Raw genomic sequence first — 24,712 nt, forward strand, 5'->3', positions numbered from 1 at the left:
TTAAGTGAGATTCTAGAGGTGCGCCTATTAGGGTAACTGTGATAGGTTCATTTCAATAAAGAAGAAAAGGATGACCCCTTTTCGACTCGCCTGTTGAAGAAAACATTGACCTTTTGACCCTGGCACTTAGCTCCAATGACTCGTTTCTACACGCAGAGAAGAGATACCTGATATTCCGTAGAACTTTGTTTTTGGCGGCCATATTGGAATTTTATAACTCTTGGTAGACCTTAAATTTCATTTCGCGGCACTCTTCCTTTCTTCTGATGATGTCAATCTTGAAATTACCATTCGTGACATGTGTAAAGGGGTAGAAGTCAATTGCTCTCGGATTAAATTTTAATCCCTCCGTTTTGGCAAAATAAAGCTAATCCGACTTATCAATTGTGTTCAGATGTTACTTGCAAACCCCGTGAGATGAACAGACTAATTTCACTCAGCGACCAGTTTGCATTTTCAGACAATTGAAATTTTCATTGAATTCGCTAAAACTGTCGACATAGCAGTTAAAATTATTTGGCCAAAAATTCATGTTGTGGACTTAACCAGCGAAATACAACGATCAGGATTCGGAAATCGGTAAATGGCTTCGTATTGTTTTTTGGATGATGTTTTTAGAACTAGTAGAGGATAGGAACTTTTTCGAGTTCAAACTTGACGAAATTCAACCGAGTAATTCTCGAATAATTATGTTGGTTAATTATTTACTAAATATGTATGCAGATGAAGACTCCAAATTTCCTCCCGTCGCGTAGGTAAAAATGTTTGACTGACAACTAATGCTTGTGAGTGTTCCAACAGTTATTCTAATGAGAAGTTCATTCATTCTTTGTTTATTAATGGAATTATTGAATACAAACAGAAATCTAGGTTGTATACAAATTCAGAGCTGTTAAAACTAAAAAAATGATTATATTTTTTAATAAAAATTTAATTTATGGTATTGTGTATGCACATAGATATTACAAATGAATAGCAGTATGTTTATTCTTTGGGTTTTACTCACGTAAAAAAACCTATAAATTATTTACTCCATCAAAGAACTGTCATTTTGGCAGAATTCAATTGGCTAGTCAGATTAAGGTGCCATGTGGGAGCTGAATTCCAGGGCCCTGTTCAAAGTTCTGGCCACCTCGTTTTAATAGTGATCTACAATTCTGAATCTTCCAAACGTGGCATTCAACAGTAAAAGAAAACTTAATGAATTGCTTTTGTATCCGTTTAATTTTGAAATTAATATTAGTAGTGGCATTTGATGCAAGAAAGCAAGTGTATGAGCTTATGCAGCATCAGCCAACAAAAAAAAAAAAAACACCATTCCCTCCAAATGCCTGTCCAGTTCCTCCTTAAATTTATTCAACCTATCAACTTCCACAACGACAGATGGAAGTTTGTTCCAGCAATTAACCACCCGCTGGCTAAAGGCAAATTTCCGCACATCTATTCTACATCTGTCTTTTCTTAATTTGAATTTATGCCCCCTTAGGTTCGTAATCTGAACAAGTGGAAGGATCCCATTAAAATTCAGCGTGCTCAACCCACTCAAGGCCTTATACACCTCAATCAGATCACCGCGCAGGTGCCTAGTCTCCAGCCACTGCAATTTGCAGAACTTAAGCCTCTCATGGTAAGAGGATCCCTTCATTCCCCTCAATCTTGTTGCTCTTCTCTGTACACGCTCAAGTAAATCTACATCCTTCCTAAAATGAGGCCTCCAGACCTGTACGCAGTACTCAAGGCGTGGCCTGACCATTGCCTTATACAGAGGGATAATCACCTCCTTTTCCCTGCTAGCAAAATTCCTATATATCATTGACAAAACCCCATGACCTGCCCTGGCAGCCTGTCTGCATTGCTCAGAAAACTTCATATCTGACTGCACAATTACTCCCAGGTCTTTTTTTTTTATTTTCTACCACCTTAAGTGTAGTAGCACACAGTTGGTACGTTTCTCTGGGGTTACTTCTACCCATATGCAGTACTTTGCATTTGTCAAGGTTAAACTTCAATTGCCACTTCTTAGCGAAGATCTTTCGTATTACATCTGATCTACATCTCCAGAGCTTAAAAATTGCAGTCTGATGTAATATTTGAATCCATTATGTTAAAATAAATTAGGATGTCAAATTTCATTTAAAAATTTACGAAATTATATTTAAAAATGAAAAGAAAAAGTTCAGTGTACTTTAATTACCATAAATAGAATTAAATTTGTTATTAATTTATAATTACATTTATATTAATAAGAAAATTTCCACTCCATTCAACTTGCAGAGCTGTTTTTGAAATACAAATCAATACAATTAATTAATATTTTATAATTAAAGTGAATTATACGGCTGTGACAACTTATTAATGAAGTTTCTTGTATTCTAATAAACTTCATGGCTATGGAAATGTGAATATTTGGAAGTAACGATTATGTAATTTTTTTATCGGATACGATAAATTAGAGTAATTTAAGTTTTCAGCAGCTTGGTAATGTGTTGAAAGAATTGCACATTTCGAAATCTAATGCTCAGAAGGTAAAAAATAACAAATGTTTCTCACTTATACCGTGACGCTGAACTTGTAATAAATTAAGCAAAATAATCAAGAAATGTTGCTGTAATTAGTTCGTATGCAACAAGAATATTTAGTGGATTGTCCACAATGACGTTCTTTAAAAGAGTCGAAAAATCAGTCGTTTGTTGCACGAGTCTCGTGGAATGCAGATGGTATACGTAAAATGGATATTTGATTAATTGCAGATTATTACATAACAGATTCTTATTAATGTTGATCTGAATTAAATTATGAAACCACTGCATTCTATTGAGAAAGATCATTTGGGGAAAATTGGTAATTTTGAGGGGCACTTGAAACTTTCTGCGAACTAGCGACCTTTTTTTTCCTTCGATTTATTATAGTTGACAGTCGGGAACGTAAGACTTTTCAGACGGTGGTGGATATATGTCCGTTGTCCAAGCAGCCTCCCTTGAGAGTGGTAGAAAAGACAAGTGGGGAAGAATGCATTTTCTAGTTCCGTATTACCTGTACTGATGACCATCGGTTTCTGTTGATTTAGTGCGCGTGCGCAACAGCCTGTATAGGAATTCTAAATCAATGACGTGCATTATCTAACCCAGGAAGGATCGCCAGTCTCCGCTTGCAATAAAGCCAACGTCAGAGCAGCGGCAGACAATCAGTGACAAGCTGGTGGAATGCAACTCCATCGGAGATGTTCTAGCAGTGCGTGCATGTAATAACAACCAGCAGCCTTCGCTGCTACTAGTGCCATCGAGTGAGTGCATCTGGCATTACCCGATAAAGACGGGAACCTGGTAACTACTGTACGATATCTAACATCACCTTAGCAGCAGCAGGGGCGACCACATACGAGAACCAACAGATCGTACAACGGCAAAGGCGTAACTTCGCTTGTTTCAAAGCGCGAAGGAAACCGCCACTATTACTGTGTCGAACGCCTGCTTCCACTGCTGACAGATGAACGAACAAGCTTGCTGCTTGCGGCTGCCGCTCAGCTTCACCGATGGCAGTAGTCGGGAGTGGCGGGCAGACCGTGTGTCACCAGGTGCAAGAGAGGAACAACCTATTACATAAGGCGGTCTCGAGAGAGATTCCGATTTCTTCGCTGAGTCCAATCGCTACAGACCAGCTCCATACCAAAGCATCGGCGTGTCAAAAACAAAATAATGTCAAAGTTGAACGAGGTCACAAATCTGCGTCCCGTAGAGGGGTAACGGGAGTCGTGCACCCACGACTTAGCTTGTGGGGAACTCCTATGACAAAGCATCGTCACCGAGATCCGAGGTACCGGAAGCTGCGATTCATGGTGAATAACTTTTTGGAAAGGCCACGCGGATGGAAAGCAGTGGCTTACCACATGTTCGTGTAAGTACTCCAACCTTCTGTCATTGTATTCTTGTCGCTTGCTTTTCGAGATCATTCCTAAAATTTAATTTATAAATGTGAAATAGTAGCAGTTTAATTTTTTTTGGCATCGAGTGATTATTTAAAAATATTTTTATAACTATATACGAATAAACAGTTTGCACTATCCCTTTCATCACAAGATTTCAAAAAGTTTAGTTTTATGGACATTTTAAACATTTAATCCATTTCCAATTGCTTTAAACTGAGTTCAAACAGTTTAAATATTTCAGGAAAGTTCAAATAACCTAACTCAAATGTAAAATTAAACTTGGTGTGGTCAGCTAATGATGCAACAAAATTAATCACAATTATATCACGTATAAGAAATTCTTATACGTGATATAAGTGTTTAATTTTGTTTATCTTCATTAACGTTTCTGTTGCAGCATCTTTTGCTACTAAGTGACTTGTGGAGTTCATATACAAACGTTTCATTATTATTTCTACTAACTTTATCAGATAAGACTCACGATTGAGTATTTTAATTGCAAAAATAGGTAGGTCATTTTTATCATTGTCTTAGTTTACATTCTTTTTATCATTTAAACGTCCTCTTGGTCCATATGCATTTCCTCCCTTCTGTTTACGATATCCTCACCTTTTTTATAACTCACTACCTGTCTGTCCGTCTCTTTCTAGTGGCACGTTGATTTATTTCGGTACTATCTGCCCTATTTCATCAGCTAGAATACACTTATAAATTCCTGTGTGAAGGACCTATTCTAAGTGGAAGAAAAACATCAACAAACAAACCACGAGACGTCAATCATAACGAAGAGAAATTCAAGGTCAGTGAGTTTCAGGCGATATTCTGTGGAAGCCTTCTGTATTCGTGAAACTTTTGCTCTCAAACTATAAAGAGAAAATGAGGTTGACTGAGTAGTCACTTGATGATGAGGAAATGGAGTGGTAACCAGAAACCATTTGTCGAAAGTCATCATAGACGTAAAGGAAATGCCAAGTAGTAAAGACCCGGCAGTGGGCAGACCGATGCCACAGTCTTCGTACCTCCTACGCTAATGTCGCTGCTCACCCAGCAACAAAATGCGTAGGTTAATTTCCACATTTGTGATAGAAGTAAAAGGCAGTCGAGCCATGGGAGGACCACTCACCTTCCTAATGCATTAGGAATCAGCAGTTCCTGCCCTTCTGCCTTCAAAACACGGCAGTGGAGCAGTCCTCGCATTATCATGGTCGGGCAAATCATAGACACTAGAAATTTCCGGGGATCAATATCACAGGCACGAGCTGTTATTAGAATAGCTTACTCTATTGAGGCAACAAACCTTAAGTTCTTCTGCTTGTGATGATATTCAACCATAATATTATTTCTATTAAGAATTTTTAACCGTCTTATTCATTTGACGTCATTCATATACTTCCTTTTCTTTCACAATTACTTCAATTTTCTTCTAGTCCAGCATTCTAAGCCTAAACTGAATCAGTTTAAATAAGTACTCTACTCATGTTTTTCTTTTAATATTAGTGACGTATAGTGCAAAGAAGCCATAGGAGTTTGCTGTACTATCAAAATAAATAACAATAATGTGAAAAAGAAAACAAGAAAGTGTTTTCTTCCTCACGGCGGAAACTGCAGGCTATCTTTATATTTTCTCAAGCAGTCAATCTCAACTCTCCTGGGAGAGAACTTATTCCAGTATTTAGCAATTCGCTGGCCTGAAAGAAATCTTCCTATAATCTAGGCTAAAAATCAGGCTTCCTTGCACCATATGCCTAATAAATCTTTCTCCATAATCGGAATTTATGGCCCCTAGTTCTGAAATAATTTGTAACAGTGAAAATTTTATCTTTTTTGTTTTTAGGGTTTAAGTTCATTGCCGAGATAGATATCCATTTTGAAAGCCTATATAATGAAATCGGTGGAGGTTTCTTTAAATGAATAAATTCTGTTTATACTCCGGCACGACCCTCGTAAGGTCAGAGAAATTTGAGTAAATATTCCGTTTTGTATCGTTTAAACAATTCCTGTTTCATCTTTAACGTAATACAAGATTTCCATAAAGGAATTTCAGTATTTAAAGTTTTATTAAATGGTACATAAGATGGAAAAACAAAGAAAATTGTGATATGAACTTTAATTAAGTCTTATTTTTGCTGTGTTATTTCGATACGGGCTGCGTTTCTAGCTCGACAGGCATCCAATCCAATATATAATAATAATTCATAAATAGAAAGGTCATAAAGTTAGAATCCATTTTAGTGACAATGTCTTTATTTCAATACGAGTATAATAGTCATTCAAGTGTCGAAGAACAAAGTTAACTGTTTTTTTTTTGCTCATTTAATAAATTTCTACACCTGAAATTGAGAATTTACCCTCACTTATAACTGAATAAAATACCCATCTCCGATAAATAACAGAATATTTAATAAAATGTTTATTTAAAAAATAAATATGGAATATTTAATCAAATGATAACAAAAATATTGAATAAAAACTTTGAAGTTATAATTTCAGTGTATTTTATGTTATTTTAAATTTATAGTTTTACCTTGTTTGTAGTATTTTATATATATTTAAATATTCTTTCATTTATCGAGTTTCTTCCCTAAGCTTATTTGAACAGCAATAGGGAGAAACGTTCTCCCTATTGCTGCTGATTATTCTTTAAGCTTGTCATCTTTTCTCTAACTTCAAATTTCATAAAACTTCCATTTCAAAAGCTGGATTTCATCTACGTCCTGTCTCCATTCGTTAGAAGTAGCTTTGGCAAAAAAGCTACTTTTTTCTTGCACTGTACTTTGTATTGTGTCTCCATCAAGGCACAATGAGGATATGAACTATATTCAGTTGCATCAAGTTTGATCAATGAATAATTCAGATAATTGAAAACTTTATTAAAAGCAAAATACGGTATTTAAATTTCAATACATTGAAACTGAATATAAATGTACCTGAAACCAAGAAATGGACCTTAATTACTGAGCACGTGAATTGTAAGTAAATATAGAAGAACCAAAAGTTTTTTGAGCAGTCACAGAACATGGACTGCTGATGATGCAGTGGTACCACATGATTGTGGTTTCAGAGGAATTATTTCAGCATTACCGTACTCCTATATCACTGCAAGATTCCACTGATGATCAAAATGCTCTTCCTAAATCCTTTTTTTTTTAAAGGAGGAAAGTCTCGCTTTGTTCCTATTTTATCCATTATGGGTAGTGTAGTTGTTATCCTACTTTTCAGAAATAGGATTCCAAATGAGATTATAATGAGAGAAGTGATAACCGAATCATTAAACTATTAATTTAAGTATTTTAATATCTACTTCAATCGATGGTCACCAATAAAGAGCTCACTTAAGAGGCTCTTTCTCTAATCTCACTAATTTATCCACCTTGTAGATAATAATCTTGATAAGAGAAAATGGATTCCTTAATAGATTTCATGCATTTGATTCTAGTTTTCCGATATTTTCCTCTTTAAAAAAATTTCAATCCCTCGTTTGTTTTTTATTGAATCTCCTTGAAAAGCTGCTTGGCAATAAGCGTTCATCTTTGTCAGCTTCTAGTTCCACAGGGTTCGTTTAGGCCCGTCATCTGTTCTTGACTATTTTAAGATTTTTCCTCCAGATTATACCGGCATTCGCTAGTTATAACTCAACCTTATAAAAACATGGAAACTTAATTTCAATAAAATTAAAGACATCAATTATTAATACACAAAACAATTATTTTGTAACACAGCAGTCAAAAATTTGTTGAAAATCAGAATGTTACTGTTCTCCGTTATAATTTGGCCATTTTGCTGTGATGCGCAGCGTAAAGATTTTATTTTACAAAATAAAGAAATTTCTCTCTTACTTGAGATGCAGAGTCATTAATGTGCTCAAGTTTATTACTTAATGAAACTGGCTTTTAATGGCCAACTGTAAGCGACGTTTCTGTTAATAGGATTCCACTATAATTAAATGGTGATAGTAGTAACGTTGTGGGCCATTTACTTCTGATTATGTTGCGAAATCCGATCAATAGAAATATCGCTTACAGTCAGTATCAAGGTAGATATTTTTTACGTTCTCTACATTTAGAAATGTAGAGTTTTTACACCATTTCGATGACCACACACACATAGATAATGTCAACTTTTGCTAATAGCTCCGTTGTGAAAATAGACAATACCAGATGACACGCGATAGGGAAAATAGATCGTCTCTGACACTGCCTGATTAATAAATAATCAATGATGATTTATATTGTACATGGTATAAAAGTTTAACTTATACTAAGTAGAAACTTTTGCTTATCTCGTCCTTAGTTCAGTTGGTTATTTGTTTTGATAGATTTTGGCCGTAATGCACAGTTCATATGACATGTTAATTAACATGGTCCTTATCGTATATCATGACTTTACATCAGATTTTCATGGACTGAAAAACCAGGAATAACTCATTGGAGCACGTCTACTTCCTTCACCTGATCAGCTAACTTAGTCTCGACAGGAGTACTACCATTTAGCAGAACATCTTAGGATTATCGAAGAAAACGTTTTCATACTAAATCATAACTAGAAAGTTTTTTCCATTTAAATTTTGTATAAACTGTTTCATTTTAATTGACCAATATGAAATTTTAGGCTCTCGCCTCAATCAATCATAGTTATCGTCAGTTTTTTAAAGGTTTACCTTGAAATAATTGGAAATAAACCAATTGTTATTATGCATTTCTAAACCATCAAACAACTCGAAGATTTGTTAAGGCTGGTCATAATGGAACCGGAGGTAAAACACGTGCATTTTTGATGGAAATATATTAATATACACAGAAGAAACCATAATGTTTTATTGTGCAGTCTCCATCTACATGACTACAAATATTGCTCAAATTTTCGTCCCTCTGAATCAACTTCGATTTGATTAATGAAATTATGAACAGTGGAGGAAAGCTGATTTTGGGACACATTCATTGTTTCTGTTGGGATCGCCTCTTCCGTTGTGGGACATCATTGGGATCATGTCTATATGCAGCGTTTTTGTTTAACTCCACAGCTAGTAATCAATAGGGTTAAAATCTGAACTCAGAGACAGCCCCCTCTGTTTCAAAAGCTCTATTGATGTTTTTTCCACCAAAATGTACTCTTAATAATGAAATAACTCTCCGGTGATATTCACCAGGGTGTTGCATTATTAATAAATAATGCTACTCCATTCTGTCTCAAATCCGGAACATTTTCCAATATATTCCCATATCCCAGTTTTTATTCACGGACACGGATATAGTAACGAAGTGTTCATTAAGTTACTTCCCAATGGTCCGGTTCTTTTATTAAATTCGATTCGAAACTGCACCGTACTGTTACCTTCTCATCATGCATTGGTTTATCAGTTATGCGTGTTAATAGCTCCAAGAAGATAAAAGTGGGCTTTGTCGGACCATGAAATGCAATCTAGGCATTATTGGCTAGATTGCGTTTTATGATCCTACGAAGTTGTTGCCCTCTGATCCATTCTGAGTCGGAACCAGTGAACTGTTGTAAACTTAAGAATTAACACTAGAAAGAATTGAACTGGAAAATTAAGTTTTGTTTCATGGCAGAAATTTCGGACCAACCGAGTGATTATAGGTTGGTCATATGAAGGCTTAAAAGAAGTCGCAAAGGAAAATATATTTTCATGTTAAATATAAACTTAAAGCAAAAATAACTTATTTGATAAGGACAAAATTATCGATGGCTAAAATCTGTGATAATAAAAGATACTGTTACCGGCTATCAGCACCTTAGCTGCAGACCACGAAATCAAGATATACGTAAAACTTTTCATGTAAGATCTGTAGCTAGATGTTATTTTTATTGAAACGCATTAATTCTTTTTTCAGTTATTAAAATTTCTAAATCGTATCTTCCGTAAGAGAGCTTCATCATCGATTTAAAGATGTCTAGAAATTAAAGTTTTTCTCAAAATGCGAAGCGGATTATACGAGTAATTACTAATATTTGCAATTATCGCTTTAAATGAGAAATTCTAGGTAAATTTACAATATTTAATGAATGCCAATGTTATAAATGAAGGCAGCGCTTATTAACTGAAATATGCAATAAATGTCACTTGATAATACACATAAGTAAATTCAGTTTTCTTTGAAAATTTTGCAACTTCAGTTATCGCACTATTTGCTCCTAGTTGAGCAAATGAGGGAAGGAAGCAAGCATCATTTGCCCCTACTAGTAGGAGCAAATGATGCAAGCTTATATAGTCAGCCAAAAAATAAAACTACACACTTCACGCATCCATACCCTCCAAGAATTTGTCTAGTTCTTCCTTGGATTTATTCAAACCATCCACTTCCATAACAACAGATGGAAGTTTGATCCAGCAATCAACCACCCACTAGCTGAAGGCAAAATTTCACACATCTTGCAACCACCCTTCCTTAATTTGAATTTATGTCCCCTCGTGTGTAGCCTTAGCAAGAATCCCATCAGCACTGAGCTTGCACAATCAGTTCAAAGCCTTAAATACCTCAATCAGATCACCATGCAGGTGCCTCATCTCCAGATGATGCAATTTGCAGAGCTGAATCCTCTAGATAAGAGTTCCTTTTATTTCCTTCACCAATCTGGTTGCCCTTCTCTGCACCCGTTCTAGTAGATTTACATCCATCCTAAAGTAAGGCCTCCAGACCTGTATACAATACTCTGCTAAATCGATTTTGTATTTATTTGGTACCGCCAGGTGGCCTAGGTGTTAGACGTGTGTGATTCAGCTCCTGCTTTATAGTGATTTTAAGTAGTTTTTAAATGGCATCTTTATAAAATCTATGTATTGGCATGTTCCATAGATGACTATCAAGCAACTCAGCTGGTTTTTATGAAGTCTTCATCAAGATAAGTACTATTTATTTAAGCTTAAACTTTTAGTCTGCAACGTTAGTATCTGAGCCTTTGTTTAGCATAGCTACAAACAGCAACGTTATTGACTTTTGACCTGAAATTCCTACCTTGACACAAAGCTGTTCGTGACCTTGACAGTGTTCCTGCTTAAAGTCCTGCAGCCCTCTAGCAATTTTGCAGTCCGCCACTCCCACGTCCGAACTGTTTTGTTATTTCTTCAGGCTTAATACTCTTCTCTTCGATCCCCTGCTGTGTCAATAACAGCTCACCTGCTTATTTGTTACATTCTTTTTGCTAATATTTAAAGCCATTCTCAACTCTTCAACATGCCACCCAAAGAAGCGGTTTCATGCAATGTCTGTCAAAAAACAGTACGGAATTGGGTTATCTGCAAGGGAATTTGCAGTATGGTTTTTTGTGATGCATGTTCATTAATAAAGAACTTTTCTAAATCCAGTAATTTAAAAAACAATTTCAGATGCCCTTCATGCAAAAGTACTAACAAGGGGAATGCAAACTTACAGTCTCCTAATCAGCATAAGCTGAATTCCCAAGATACCCCAACAGATGCTGATCTCCTTAGCAACGTTGACCATCCCTCGTCTTCCCCCGTCAAAATAGTACAATCTCCTAAGCCCTCAGACCATACAAGGAAGTCAACTAAAGATGCCTCCGCCCAAACGGATGACGCTTCCTCTCTGTCCCCCCTGCCTTCAACAGCCCCAAACAATGATCGCTCATCTGCCTCTCTGGAACATATGCTGAGGAAACAATTTAGAGAAAATGAAGATATTAAACAACATCTTTTTCGTATTGAAGATCAGCAATGTAAATTCTACCACTTGCTTCTCGAACTAAAGGCTATGGTCGAAAGCCATCCGGTGCCTCACCCTTCTTTTCATCAGACCTCTGCAGTTCCAGCCCTCAGCCCAGATGCTGAAGAATTCGTTCCAGAAAAAACAGCTCCGCGATACCAAAAATCAAGCTCTAGCTCTCTTTCTGTCCGAGAACACAATCGTGTTTCCTCGCAACGTGTTGACACAGGAAGACAACCTATATCCACCTCTATTAGTAATCAACAAAAACCAAGCAATTTGTACGTGCACTATCAAAATTATCGCACTGAGCAATATCCTGAAGTGCCTTCCCATAATGGCTTGCTTACAAACTCCCCAGGTTTTAAGTTTCCTCGCAAAAACAACAGAAATGCAAGCATAATAGGAACAAGAAATGTGCAGTCTTGTATTAAAATTAGAAACAGAAATAGTTCGACGCTTAGAAATAATAACATTTTTATTAGCAGGCTAGACCCGAATACTACTTCCCAGCAGATGGACCAACTACTATTAGAGTTAGAAATTCCAGGTAGAGCGTTCAAAATAAGAACGAAACATCCCACATATTCATCATTTAGAATTGAGCTAAAGGATTGTGACATACAACAATATCTAAATCCTGATATCTGGCCAAATGGTCTACTCATCATGCCATTTTATGGAGCTATTGGAGGATCGGTCAACAACCCTAGTGAAAAGTTACCAACTAATTCTCAATCTGCTGAATTCTCTGCATAGCTAGAGAATAATATTCCTAATTCTCATCTTAATCCATCATTTAACTTGCCATCCAATACATCTGTTTGCAAACATCCTTCTAACACAAATATCCATCTCAGCATTTTTCTTCAAAATGTAAGAAGCATAAAAAATAAACTATCTACGCTTATTTCATTAATGGTTGAAGAATCGCATGACATCATATGTTTAGTTGAAACGTGGATGCAGGAATCTTTACAAGATGTCTTCCTACTGCCGAAGAATCTCAGCTACACGCCATTCATGACATCAAGAATTAATCGTAGAGGTGGTGGGGCAGCAATAATTTTAAAATCCAAATTTAAAGTTTTGAACACATACAACTCTAATACTTTCAACTTTGAAGGAATTTCCCTACTAATTCAAGTTAAGGAATCTCTGCTTCAAATTTATAATATTTATATTCCGCCTGGACCTACTGATGACATCATTAATGAAGTAATAACCTGGATCACCACTGTTCTTAAGCCTCAAACTAACATCATTATAATGGGCGACTTTAACCTTCCCCTGCCCAAATATAATCTACAAATGAAGCTGCTGTCTGACTCATTTTTAGTTCTAGGAGCAAACAAAATCAATGTCCCTGTTACAAGAGGTAATCAAGCGCTTGATCTTGTATACTCTAACTTTCCACTGCATGAAAAACTTAGTACGAACATTACATTTCAATCTGACCACAAAAGTATAGAACTGCAAGCAACAATTTGCTGCAGGAATCCTCGCCCCCTTCTGGAAATCACTAAAAGAATATCATCAATTAAATTCCTTCAGAAAGAAAAGTTTTTGCAGCTCTTAAAATACTACCCATGGGATTCTCTCAAAAATATTCCTATACAGGACGCCACCTTTCTTCTTATAAAATGGCTGAATCAACTGAAAACAGAGTCGGCATCCAAACTTGTTAGAATATCTTCTCACTCCAAACCTTGGTTCCAATCCCACCTGAAACCATACTTTAAAAGTAAGCAAAAATACCACAGGCAGTGGAAGAAATACGGCACTTCATCAGCACACATAAAATATAAAAAGAGCAGAGCTTTGTTTCAACTCAAAAAAATTCAGTCATACAAAAATTATGTTATGTCCACGCTAAAGCACAATAAAAGAGCACTTTCTACAAAAACAACAGCTACCTTACAGCATGATCTAGTTGTTGAATGGATAAGATGCAATATGAAAACAAGCAGATCTGACATTTTCACTGAAGGTATACAAAACAGATTTATAGCATTTAATTCCTATGAACAAGCAGACAAAGTGCAACATGTGTCTCCGGATCAAGCCCTGCTAGTTAGCCAACTTGTGAACAAAAATACAGTTCAGCATGCAGTTAACCAAATACGCCCTGATAGTAGTGAAGGCCCTGACGGCATCCCTGGTTTTATTATTAGATTGTCCAGCGTATACATCATTGATTCGTTAGTGCATATCATTTCCAGGTGCATCTGCCAGCCATTCCTTCCAAGACAGTGGAAAACTTTCAGGATTACGCTGATTCCTAAAAAAGCTTGCAGAAATAACCATTCCGGCCATCGACCAATTGCTGTTTCGTCAATAATCACTAAAATTATTGAAAAAATCATGCTCCCATATCTTCAACATGCAATCTTCGCCAAAGCACCTGTCAATATGCATTTTGGTCCCAGAGGGCGCTCCACAACAACAAGCCTAGCTGACACCATTGTACGCATCCAAACTGCATTTCAAGACAAGGCACAATGCGACGTATTTTATTTTGACATCAAAGGTGCTTTCGACAACATAGATCTCGAAAAAGCTTTTCAAATACTAAAAAATCACTTTCTCGTTGACGCAATGATTATTTCCTATCTTCAATACAGCCTAAATCGCAGACTTCTCCTCTTCCCCACTAATACTGACGATATTCTCGTCACAACCTCAACAGGCATTCCCCAAGGAGCCGTTCTCTCCAGTACAATATTTTCAGCATCTCTTCAACCACTTCTACAAGAAAATCCAAATCTACTGGCATATGCCGATGATTTAAAATTATTTATAACCTCCAAAGCCAGTGATGATATTCGCAAAGTTATCAATGATGCGAACTCACAGATTTGTGAAATCATCAAGTACCTGAAAGATCTCAATCTGAATATAAATGCAAGCAAATCTGCTCAAATTACTTATTCCCTTCAGAAACAACCCAACCACATAGAAATAAAAATTGCAGATGTCCCAATCCCAAATGTTTACGCTCACAAAGACCTTGGAGTTGTTTTTGATAAAAATCTCTCCTTTAATGCCCACTATTTATATGTTGCTCAAAAAATTCAAAAAGCAAAATGGTTAATCAAACAAGAAACAGCAGCGATTCAAGACAGAAAAACAGTCATTAAGCATGTTCAAAGATGCATCTTTCCCATTCTGTCCTATGCTTCCGAAATCTGGTCTGGTGCTCCCCAAGTAACCGTCAAGAAATTCCTTGCCCTGGAATATTGGGTTCTTAGATGGCTCAATAGGAAGCTTCGCTTTCCCCATACAATATCGAGGCAACAGCTTTATAAAAACCTAAAAACAAAGCCTCTGCAACAGATGATCAACGAGTCTGGAGTCATGCTTCTTGCAAAGATAATCTCCTCTGCATGCGATTCACCAAATTTAGGCAATATAATAGCTGCCCCCAACAGGGAAAATACAAGAAACCAGCGATTCAAATCCAGCCTCTCCAGGCTCAAACAAATGGACAGAATGTTCCCCAATGCATTTCTTCACCTCATAAATCATCACAACATTGATTCCAACAGGTTAATCAACTCTGCAGCCTACAGGAGTCAGATCTCCGATGAAATGAAGAAAAATAACCCAACCAGTAATGGCAGCTGAAAGCTAAATGCCCTGTTCTGCAATTTTTAAATTCATAACTAAAATTTCTAACCATTGTTAATATCTATATAAAACTTGCTATGTACATATACTTTATATCATTCCTTTGTATTCTTATCTGCCCCTAGCCATGTGCTGTGATGGGCTTGCTGTATTTGCAATAAATGAATATTTATTTATTTATTTATTAAGATGCGACCTAACCAAGTTTTGTAGCTGTATCACAAGTAAAATAAGAGAATTATTCACTTTACTTCTGATTTTAGTAATTTTGATTACCATTAAAATTCAAAGAATTCGTCATTTGTCACTCCCTTTGAAGAGTCCGAATCCCATCAGACACCGGATATACCTTAAATCGTGCACTGCAGCAGAGTAGTCTATGCACAAAGGGACTCAAAATAATCGAACAATTTGCAACTGGTGCTAAGCCTGGTACTTTAGTTGGCGAATAATAATAAACACACACACCTTTAACTTTAATTTTTCTTGGATGATTTTACTTATTAAACTCCTGATTTATGCAGGACTATTTCAGTTTTGGATAGTCATATCTGATGAATAAATAAATTATAGTGCGTCCGAAATGTAATGAGACAAATTCTAAACAAAACTGAATGTCTAGAAAAAAAATAAATTTGCAACAATCGTTCCATCATTTCTAAATTCGATTGATACAAAGAATTTGATGGGATTTATCAGTCTTACAGATACTGATTTATAATAGTGATTCCGAAAAAACCGTTAGAATTTCAAGGACTTACCTTTCTTTAAAAAGAAATTTCCTTTTATATACTACACAACCGGGACAAGAATAGTTTGAATTTGCATTACAACAGTTAACAATAGGCCTGGCCATGCATTTTGTGCAAGGAGTGCAAGTTCGATCTCGCAGTGTGCTTGCAAAAGTTACCGAAGGACCATATGACCCTCCCAACCATGCGATTTCAAATAGCGTTTTATGATTACAATTTTACTTTGGAAAATTGTGTTTGTGTCCGCACCTACTGTAGATAAAAGTAATGCATTTAATTTTCTATTTTTATAAAATAATAGAAGTGGAAATAAATTACATGCTAACTATTAATACGTAGTAAATATAATGCCAACTTCACCTCCTACTTTATTCTTACAGTATCCGGATAGTAACGGACAATTTATACTACCAGTTTTCCTTCCTACCTTCAGGCTGTTTACATTGCACCTCAATCAAGGAGAACGTGGAAATCCGGAAGTTTAAAGAGTCTTTATAAATTCTAAGTCTTGAGAATTAAGATTAGTTAACGAAAACAATAAATTGAAAATACGTATTGAAGAAAATTTCAAAAGGCGTCTGAGTCATTTTCAACCTGTCTTTGCCTTCGGATGTTCATCTTTCAAGAAATATCTCGAGAAGAAATCAAAGGACGATAGATCAAAAGATTGCTGAAGCCATTCAAAGTTCGAGTGAGGAGACAAAGAATATGGACAATGCTATTGTATTCGTTACCAAGAATATGAACCTGCAGTGCGAACTTTCTCCAAAGTACACAGTGGAAATCTCTTTGGCTTCGAAGTTTCTCTTACGAATTCTGTTTTATTTTCATGGTTCTGGAATCCTTTTAAAATCTGTCATTTTCTTTGTTCACAAAAATCCTTTACCATAGCATTTGCAATCTTATATTCCAAATATCCAATTAAATATAATCCAGAATGTTTCTATTGAAAAAAGGTATTGGTCATATTTCCGTTTTAAAAAACGATTTTTGTTTGTTTGTTCTTTTCCGATTGAAATTCCTTTCTTTGGAACAGTATAAAACAGATTTTTTCCCCAAACTAATCCGATCAGATTTTCGCATGCTAATCATTACAGAAGATTTTACCACTCATTTCTATAAAACTTCAGTCAACCTCAATATTTTTCTTTAAAGGTTCTGAATGGTACCCTTTTGTGGACCTGTACAAACATCATATTTCAGTTAATACGCCGATTCTTCAATCCAAAACGTACAGTGGATGATTGGTTGATTGTATCTTGACGGTAAAAATTAGGATGTTCCCACCCTTTGCCCGTTTTTCTCGATGAGAACCCGGTGTTTTTCCCTCCCGGAAATTAGTTTTCTGGATGGGAAAAATGATACAGTAGATTGAAGACATTAACGAGGTCTTGACTTCATGTGTCTGGCAAAAATACCCAGCAATAAAATGGCCAAAGTTTAATTTCTCTAATACTTTGTTAATGTAAATTTTGTAATATTCTAAATTTAGTAATCTTTCTTAAATTCAGGTTTTACTAAATAATGGTTGTTACAAGATCCACTTTCAATACATTGTCCAAGGGCACTGTGATTCAAACGGAAATGCCTGAGGCCATTTCCGGTGTGAGTCTTGAATTCGTCGTTTCTATAGCCTATGGGATGTAGTTTAAGATGGGTCTGGTAGACAAACCAAGTTCAACTGATGATTCTTTTCTTTGCGCCTGATGTAAGGAGTGTACCGATCTCAAATTAGAACTTGGTGAATTGAGAGAAGAATTTGAGTCCCTGAAGAAACGGGTGCTTGCCCTAGAAACAAAGATAACTGGTAGTTCGTAAGAACTCAAGTATCTTACGATGCATCCACCGATTCGTGACCCAGAACAGAAAAGTCAAGTATCATTAAGGATAGTATCATATCAAAAGTCAAGTATCATTAAGGATAGTATCATATCAAAAGTCAAGTATCATTAAGGATAACTCAAGGGTTCAGGGAAACTGCTACTTAAAGGGTAGAACAGATATAGCACGCGTTTATCTGATGATATAGGTCAAAGTAATGCTTGCACTCACTTTGAGAATTCTCGTTTGTTGCCACAACAGCAGATATTGCCAAGATGTTCTGAGGATGGCAAAGTTTAAAATAAGCGAGAAGATAAAGCAAGCCTAAATAACTTAAATGGGGGAGTATGTCAGCCTAGTAAACTATAGAAGAATACTTAATCTTATCTACAGTAATGTTAGCAGTGTTGTTAAAAAGCTGGCGAATTCGAACTCCTGGTGAGGAAAACTAATGCTGATATAATAGAGCTAACAAAAACGTGGTGCCACCAGGAAATTCGGAATGACGAGTTTCACCATGGTATCTATGATGTATTTAGGAAAGAAAAGGAACATAAAACAGGTGGCGAGGTCATACTTCTTATCAAAAGCAGCCTGAGCGCAAAAAGAGCTTTTGCTGAGTCAGAAGTTAAGCCTACCAGCATAGAATCTGTGGTGTGAGTTAGTTAGAAACAAAAATAGAGCGGGAATAATCTATAGAGAAGATTTTGAAGAGTATCCTCTACATGCAGATGGAATTGGCAAGCAAATGTGAATGTCTTATTATCGGAGACTTCAATCTGCTCTTAGTTTATTGGAATAAATGGTAGGGAAATTCACCATGGGAACCAAATTTTTAAGTAAACTAGATGATTATTATTTTCACCAGAATGTTAGAGAAAATACTAGGGATAAGAATATTCAAGAGTTCATTATTATTCAGAATCATATGATATCCCAGGGCTTAAAATACAGGAACCATTGGCAGGTAATGATCACGCAGTCGTTAGTTGAAGAAAGATGTTGCAGTAGTTCAAGGCACGAGTTTTAATTTCAGAAAGGGGAACTGACAGTTTAAGGTGCTACATAGCATCTATTAATTGGGCGGATTGCAAAGAGAGTACGAATGCATTAGAATTATGGACTATCTTAAAATAAATAATCAGAGAAGCTATATATATATATATATATATATATATATATATATATTTTGCATACCAGTAAGAAAATATAGCACGAGGAGGATGCCGAAATGGATGAATAAGCTGACCAGTGTAACAGAGCAAGGAAATAATTACAGAGCGATGGAAAGTATTAAAGCCTACAACAGCTGAAAGTTAATCTGTAATAGTACCACAGATAAGGTTAGAGGCCAAGGCTGCGTATAAGAAAGCACTGGCTAAGAGAGCAAAGAATGGGAAAAAAGGAGTTTCATATATGTGAATAAAAAGAAAATTAATCAATTCGGACCCTGGTATAAGGAGTGGGAAAGTCTTAAATAACCATTTAACGTTGATGAATTGAATAGGTACTTCGCATTGGAATTTACTGACGAAAGAACCTTCTTGCTGAGGAAAGGTTGTGCGAGTGGATCTGAGACATGAAATCAGCGATTTCGAAATTACAGATGACTGTGTTATACATATAAACCTTCGAAACTAAGGGCCAGTAAGGCTTCTGGAGTTGATTTCATATACCCACTAATTGAGGGAGACGGCTGAAGAGTATATTGAACCATGGAGGTTAATTATGAGGACATTATTGGAGTCGGAAGAGACTCCTTTGGATTGGAGAAGTGCGAACGTATCAACAATACGTAAAGGTGGTCTAAGAGTGAAGACAATAAATGCAGACCAGTTGGTCTGACTTGAGTAGTAGGGAAAATCTTGGAGGCAATAATTAAGAGTGCAGTCAACGTTTAGATAGAAATGGCATTCTGAAGGACACACACATGGTTTTGTTAAGGGAAAATCGTGTTTAACTAACGTAGTAAGCTATTTTGACAGCTCCTCATGAGTTCAATGTAGGAAACAATTTTCACATTGTTTATTTGTATTTTAGCAAGGGATTTGACTCAATTACTCATGAGTGGTTACTGTATAAAGCTGAAACACGTTAGGATTATATACTGGAAATATTCCAAGATAGACCAGGGTGACTGCAGTGCAGAAGGTGGCGATTAATTGATATTCTTCAGATTGGTGTAACGTCAGAAGTGCGATCCCAAGGATCGGTTTTGGACTACTGTTGCTTCTGATTTTCATAAACGACAACGAAAGGGGCGGGATGTCAAAATTTGCAGAAGATTTAAAGATTGGGAAAGTCCTTAATGATGATCAGGGCCAAGCAGCGCTCTTTTAGGATGACTTGAACAGGCTTCAAGAATGGTCAGAAAAGTGGCAGTGCTTTAATGTGGCAAAATACACTTACACTTGGGAATAGCAATTCCAAAATAACTCCCCTCATTGGGGTTGAATTAAACTGAAGCTACGATACGGGCAGATATAAGTTCTCTGAGCAGTATAAACAGGCGCCAGGAATGGCCATGGTGTCCTTTCGCTGATTTATCGAACACTGTTCTGTAGAGAGAGAGAAGGAAGTCGTGGTCCCGCTGTATAAGCAATTGTAAGCCCGCATTTGGTAAACTGTCTAAATATGGAGACCTCATCTGAAAGAAACACTGATCTTCTTGAAACATTCCAAAGACGGCAACTCGAATAGCGAGTTCGGTAAACTGGTGACCGTACGAGGTGAAGACTTAGATCATGTGGCAATAGTGCTTGGCACCTCTACGGGGGGGACTTCATTGAAATTTATGTTTCTGAGAGGAAAGGGGTTAAATGAATGAAGGCGGAATTTTCACTTTTATAAATAATTCCATAACTAGGGGCTAATAAAATCAAATTATAGAGGTTTAGACTATATTGTAGGAAATTCTTTTAGCCAGTGAGTTGTTGATTAGTGGAACAAGTTGCCTACGCAGGTAGTTGAAGGTGTGAAGGAATTCAATGATCAACTGGACAGTTACCTACGTGAGGAGGGGAGCGCATAATTTGTAATGCGTTTTACAGCATTCTTGTTTTATCCCCCGTGCATTTTATCTTTAGTTCATATTTTATCGGCTTTAAGTTTTCTGTTTGTCACCCTACTGTGAAATTTATTTTTCCCACATGAGAAAAGTATAAATTTAGCAATTAAATGCATCACTTTAGCTGCCTATAAGTGGCATCGCTCAGGGATGAAATCTGGGATAGACAGCATCTCTAGACTACACAAAAACGGAAGACAAGATCACTTCTAAAAAGTGGTACTTCTGAATTCTAAAACTATTTAAACGATTGATGACATTCGAAATAATCGGAGAATATTCTGTTGATCAGCTGGCATCAGTTGTGAAGGTCAGCATAGCTAGTACAGAGCAGATATTTCACGAAGAGGTAAAACTTATAATAGTCAGCTTCTTTTCCTGGAACAGACCAAACTTTCATGCAGTTTTGGGTAAGTTTCTACAGAAACAATAAGGATATAATATTTTCTTTACCCATCGAAACGAACCACTTCAACTCCAAGTGGACCAGCATGGATTCTGTCAGCAGTTAATGGAAAGCGTTTATTGTGATTCAAAACGTATAATCTCCATTGATTTTCTTGTTTATGTTAATTACTATTGTAAGTTATTAAAGGATAAGGAAATATTCTCAAGACGTAGAGATCAATAGTTGAAGGCAGAAAAAAATAATGACGATGCCATTGAAGTAATTATCTTTCCAACAACCACAAAGTTTCTTCAAAATAAAGACATCTTTAAGTCAACAAAAACACTACAGAAGTGCTTACGTAAATAGAAAGACTATTTCGAGGTAACATGAATGCTTAATTCATACTCCAACATATTGTCATTAATCGCATTTAGTGGTTACGTGAGCTCGAACCACTGTCAACTTAAGCGCCTTCACCCGGTTGTATCAGGCTTGTATTATTTTCAAGATAGTTAAGTAAAATCAACTTTTACATTGACGAAGTACTTTTTAAATTGATTAAAAAGTTTTTTTGAATGGATTTAACAGTTCTATGAATCAAGTTAAATGAATGTAAAGCTCCCCACAAACGGTGTCCAATGCAACTGAAGTTTTGCATTTTCATCACTGAGGTCTATCTTTGACTTTAGGTCCTGTCCTTTGTTTTTGAGTCCAGGCGAATCCGGGCCTTTTTCACTTTGTGTGGGGAGGAAGGTGACGATACCACTTTGCTACACGCGCACACAAGAAGTCCAGGCACTGACTGTTTAAAGATAACTATTAACGGTGTGAATACCAATAAAGCTTAGACGGTACTCACCTTGATTGAACTGCTTATTTACATGAAGTTGGAATGGAAATGAAGTTTAGGTTGAAGTTTAAAATACGTTGAAATAAGTTAATTGAATGAATACGGAATTGTTAAAACTTGCTCAAGGAAGTAGAAGTGCTCTACTTCGTCCCTGGTTGTCACTTGAAAAATTTAAAATAATATGAAATAAGCGAGGCCAATAGTCACACGAACGACTTTCGTGTTAAACGTCATCGGTTGGCAATGAGAGGAAAGAAGGAAACTGTGTATATAAAGAATTTCTATGTTCCCATAATTGATTTTGCGACATGTGGGAACCTTATATGCGTAAGATTCCAGACCGGGGAGAGGTTGGTAGGTAGTTTCGTATTTAGGACGTTAAGTGTAGTGTTATGGCGTTGTGTTGTGTTACACCATTGTATGACAAGTGCTTCGTGTTGGAAGATTTTCTAACTAGATCTTAATTTAATAAATGTAATGGCCGAATCGACTAGGGGGTTGTGGGAATGTACACGTTGTGTAAGTTCGGTGCTGGTTTGATTAGTTCTGAAGCTGTTCTAATGGTAATAAGCACGCGTATTGGAAGTTTTGGTGGAACCGTATTTTGTGGTAGTGCTCTCGATGTAGCGTGCGTTACAACCGGGTTGGCATTTAATTAAATATATTATGTTATTGATGTTGCTTATTGGATATTTGTGTGTCTCTTTATATGTATTAAGGGAGGTGCGATTAGCTAAAGTGTTGTCGTTCATTAGGAGTTCACGTAAGGCTTGTAATGTGAAGGGTAAATGTACGTTGGTGTATAAAGAAACGACATCGAAGGAGGCTAACGATGTCTTCACTAGAAATTATAGCAGAATTTATTTGTTCGAAAGCTTGGTTGGTGTTGCTGACCTTAAGTTTTGAAAATCTCATAAGGGGTGATATGATTTTAATTAAAAAAGTGGATAGGTTGGAAAAAGCGGATTTGTTGAAAGAAACTATTGGTCGTAGGGGGGTGGCCGGGTTTGTGTAATTTGGTAATGCCGAACATGTGTGGAAGGATGTTTCTGCGTATCCCAATTTGTTGTAACGTGTGCAGGTTGACTTCTTTATTAGATCTTAATCTTCTCAAAATACCGTCGAGTTTATTCTTTAATCTGGAGATAAACAGAGCCACCGTTTATAATCTCTTTATTAAATTCAATACAATACAGTTTCCTTCTTTCCTATCACTGCCAACCGATGACGTTTAATACGAAAGTCGCTCGCGTGACACTTCTACTTCCTTGAGCAAATTTTAACAATTCCGTATTCATCCAATTAACTTATTTCAACGTATTTTAAACTTCAACCTAAACTTCATTTCCATCACAACTTCGTGTAAATAAGCAGTTCAATCAAGGTGAGTACCGTCTTTTAAGTTTTATTGCTATTCACACCATTAAGAGAAGAAACGCCTAAAAGTGTAATCCCTGTTCTAATTGACTGAGTAGGCCTACTTAACTAAAATGATATACACGTGATGCATTTACTTCTGAATTCGAACTTATACATTCAAACTGCGCATTCGCCACGAAAATAAGCCTTTGCTGTTTTTAAGTGAGTATTGACAATAAAATTAACACTTCTCTTGACGCGCGACTGTTTCGCATAAACTTTTTTTTTGTTTAAAATTCACCCATATCTTGTCAATCGCACAAAAAAGGGGACACACTTTAGCCATTCAGTGAACATCTTGCATTTATGATAACCCTTCTAAAAGTAATCGAGGCTTCTATTTACAACAAACTTTGGCACTGTTTTAAGCTTTCATTTGATTAGTGATTGACAAAATGACCTTCGTCAGTGCCAATCCGAAGTGGATTATCTTATTCATGTAACTTTGTCCACAGTTAAATTCCAAACTTTCCGAAATATCTTTTAAAATCGTGCTGGCATGGTCTTAATGATCGAATTATTATGCAGTGGAGTTCGATTTATAAGTATACCGTATTTATTATTATAACTATAGTTATACCACAGTTGGATTTATCCGGGGGAAACACACGTTACCCTAAATTGGTCATAGCACATTTGAAAATTTATTTTATTTTTAAATTTCTCCTTTTTATTATTAAATGAAAGTACACAAAAGTTACTTTATCTTGTGACATAATGTAAGCCGAGATAATGTTCAAATATTGATTTCCACACCTACTTTGATTACAGTGGCTTTATCATCATGAAATAACAGGAATGGAAAAACTATCCTGAGACGATAAAAGGCGTCACACCCGCTTTGCGCAAATCGATAACTTCCGTTTTATATAAAAGACCATGTACAGAAAACAAATGACATTTGAATTTTCAAATAATATTCGAGGATGCCTAAAAACATTCAATTTTTGTGCTCAATAATTATTATTAGAGTTAAAACTTTTTATAAATTTCCTGTTTCAGTCGTAATTGGTATCAATATATGTTTTTCTCTATTTAATCAATGTTTTTTTTTTTTTGTAAAATCCATTAGCTTCCTGAATTCTTGCAGCAGTGCAGTTATTTCAATTGTTTATCCTTTGCAATCATTCAATTTGTACACTCTCCTCCAAAAGGTATTCGGACATCCACATTCGAAG

At 36.2% G+C, this 24,712-nt stretch overlaps 1 protein-coding gene across 4 annotated transcripts in view; it reads left to right on the top strand.

Moving 5' to 3' along the window:
* Positions 1–24,712, top strand: part of LOC150085490 (potassium voltage-gated channel subfamily KQT member 1-like) — a 225,086-nt gene that overhangs the window by 59,806 nt on the left and 140,568 nt on the right. For 2 of the 4 annotated variants that reach the window (XM_090374074.1, XM_090374075.1), the window contains exon 1: positions 3,227–3,894. The exons of the other annotated variants lie outside the window; for them this stretch is intronic. In XM_090374074.1, the coding sequence (XP_090230200.1) occupies positions 3,533–3,894 (362 nt within the window). In that variant the 5' untranslated portion in view covers positions 3,227–3,532. Of the gene's footprint in view, positions 1–3,226; positions 3,895–24,712 lie in introns of those variants that run through there. 4 annotated transcript variants of the gene reach the window in all.

The sequence above is a fragment of the Mastigoproctus giganteus genome, chromosome 5 (genome assembly GCF_048544385.1).
Source record: "Mastigoproctus giganteus isolate SK-2022 chromosome 5, ASM4854438v1, whole genome shotgun sequence".
Lineage (NCBI taxonomy): Eukaryota > Metazoa > Arthropoda > Arachnida > Uropygi > Thelyphonidae > Mastigoproctus > Mastigoproctus giganteus.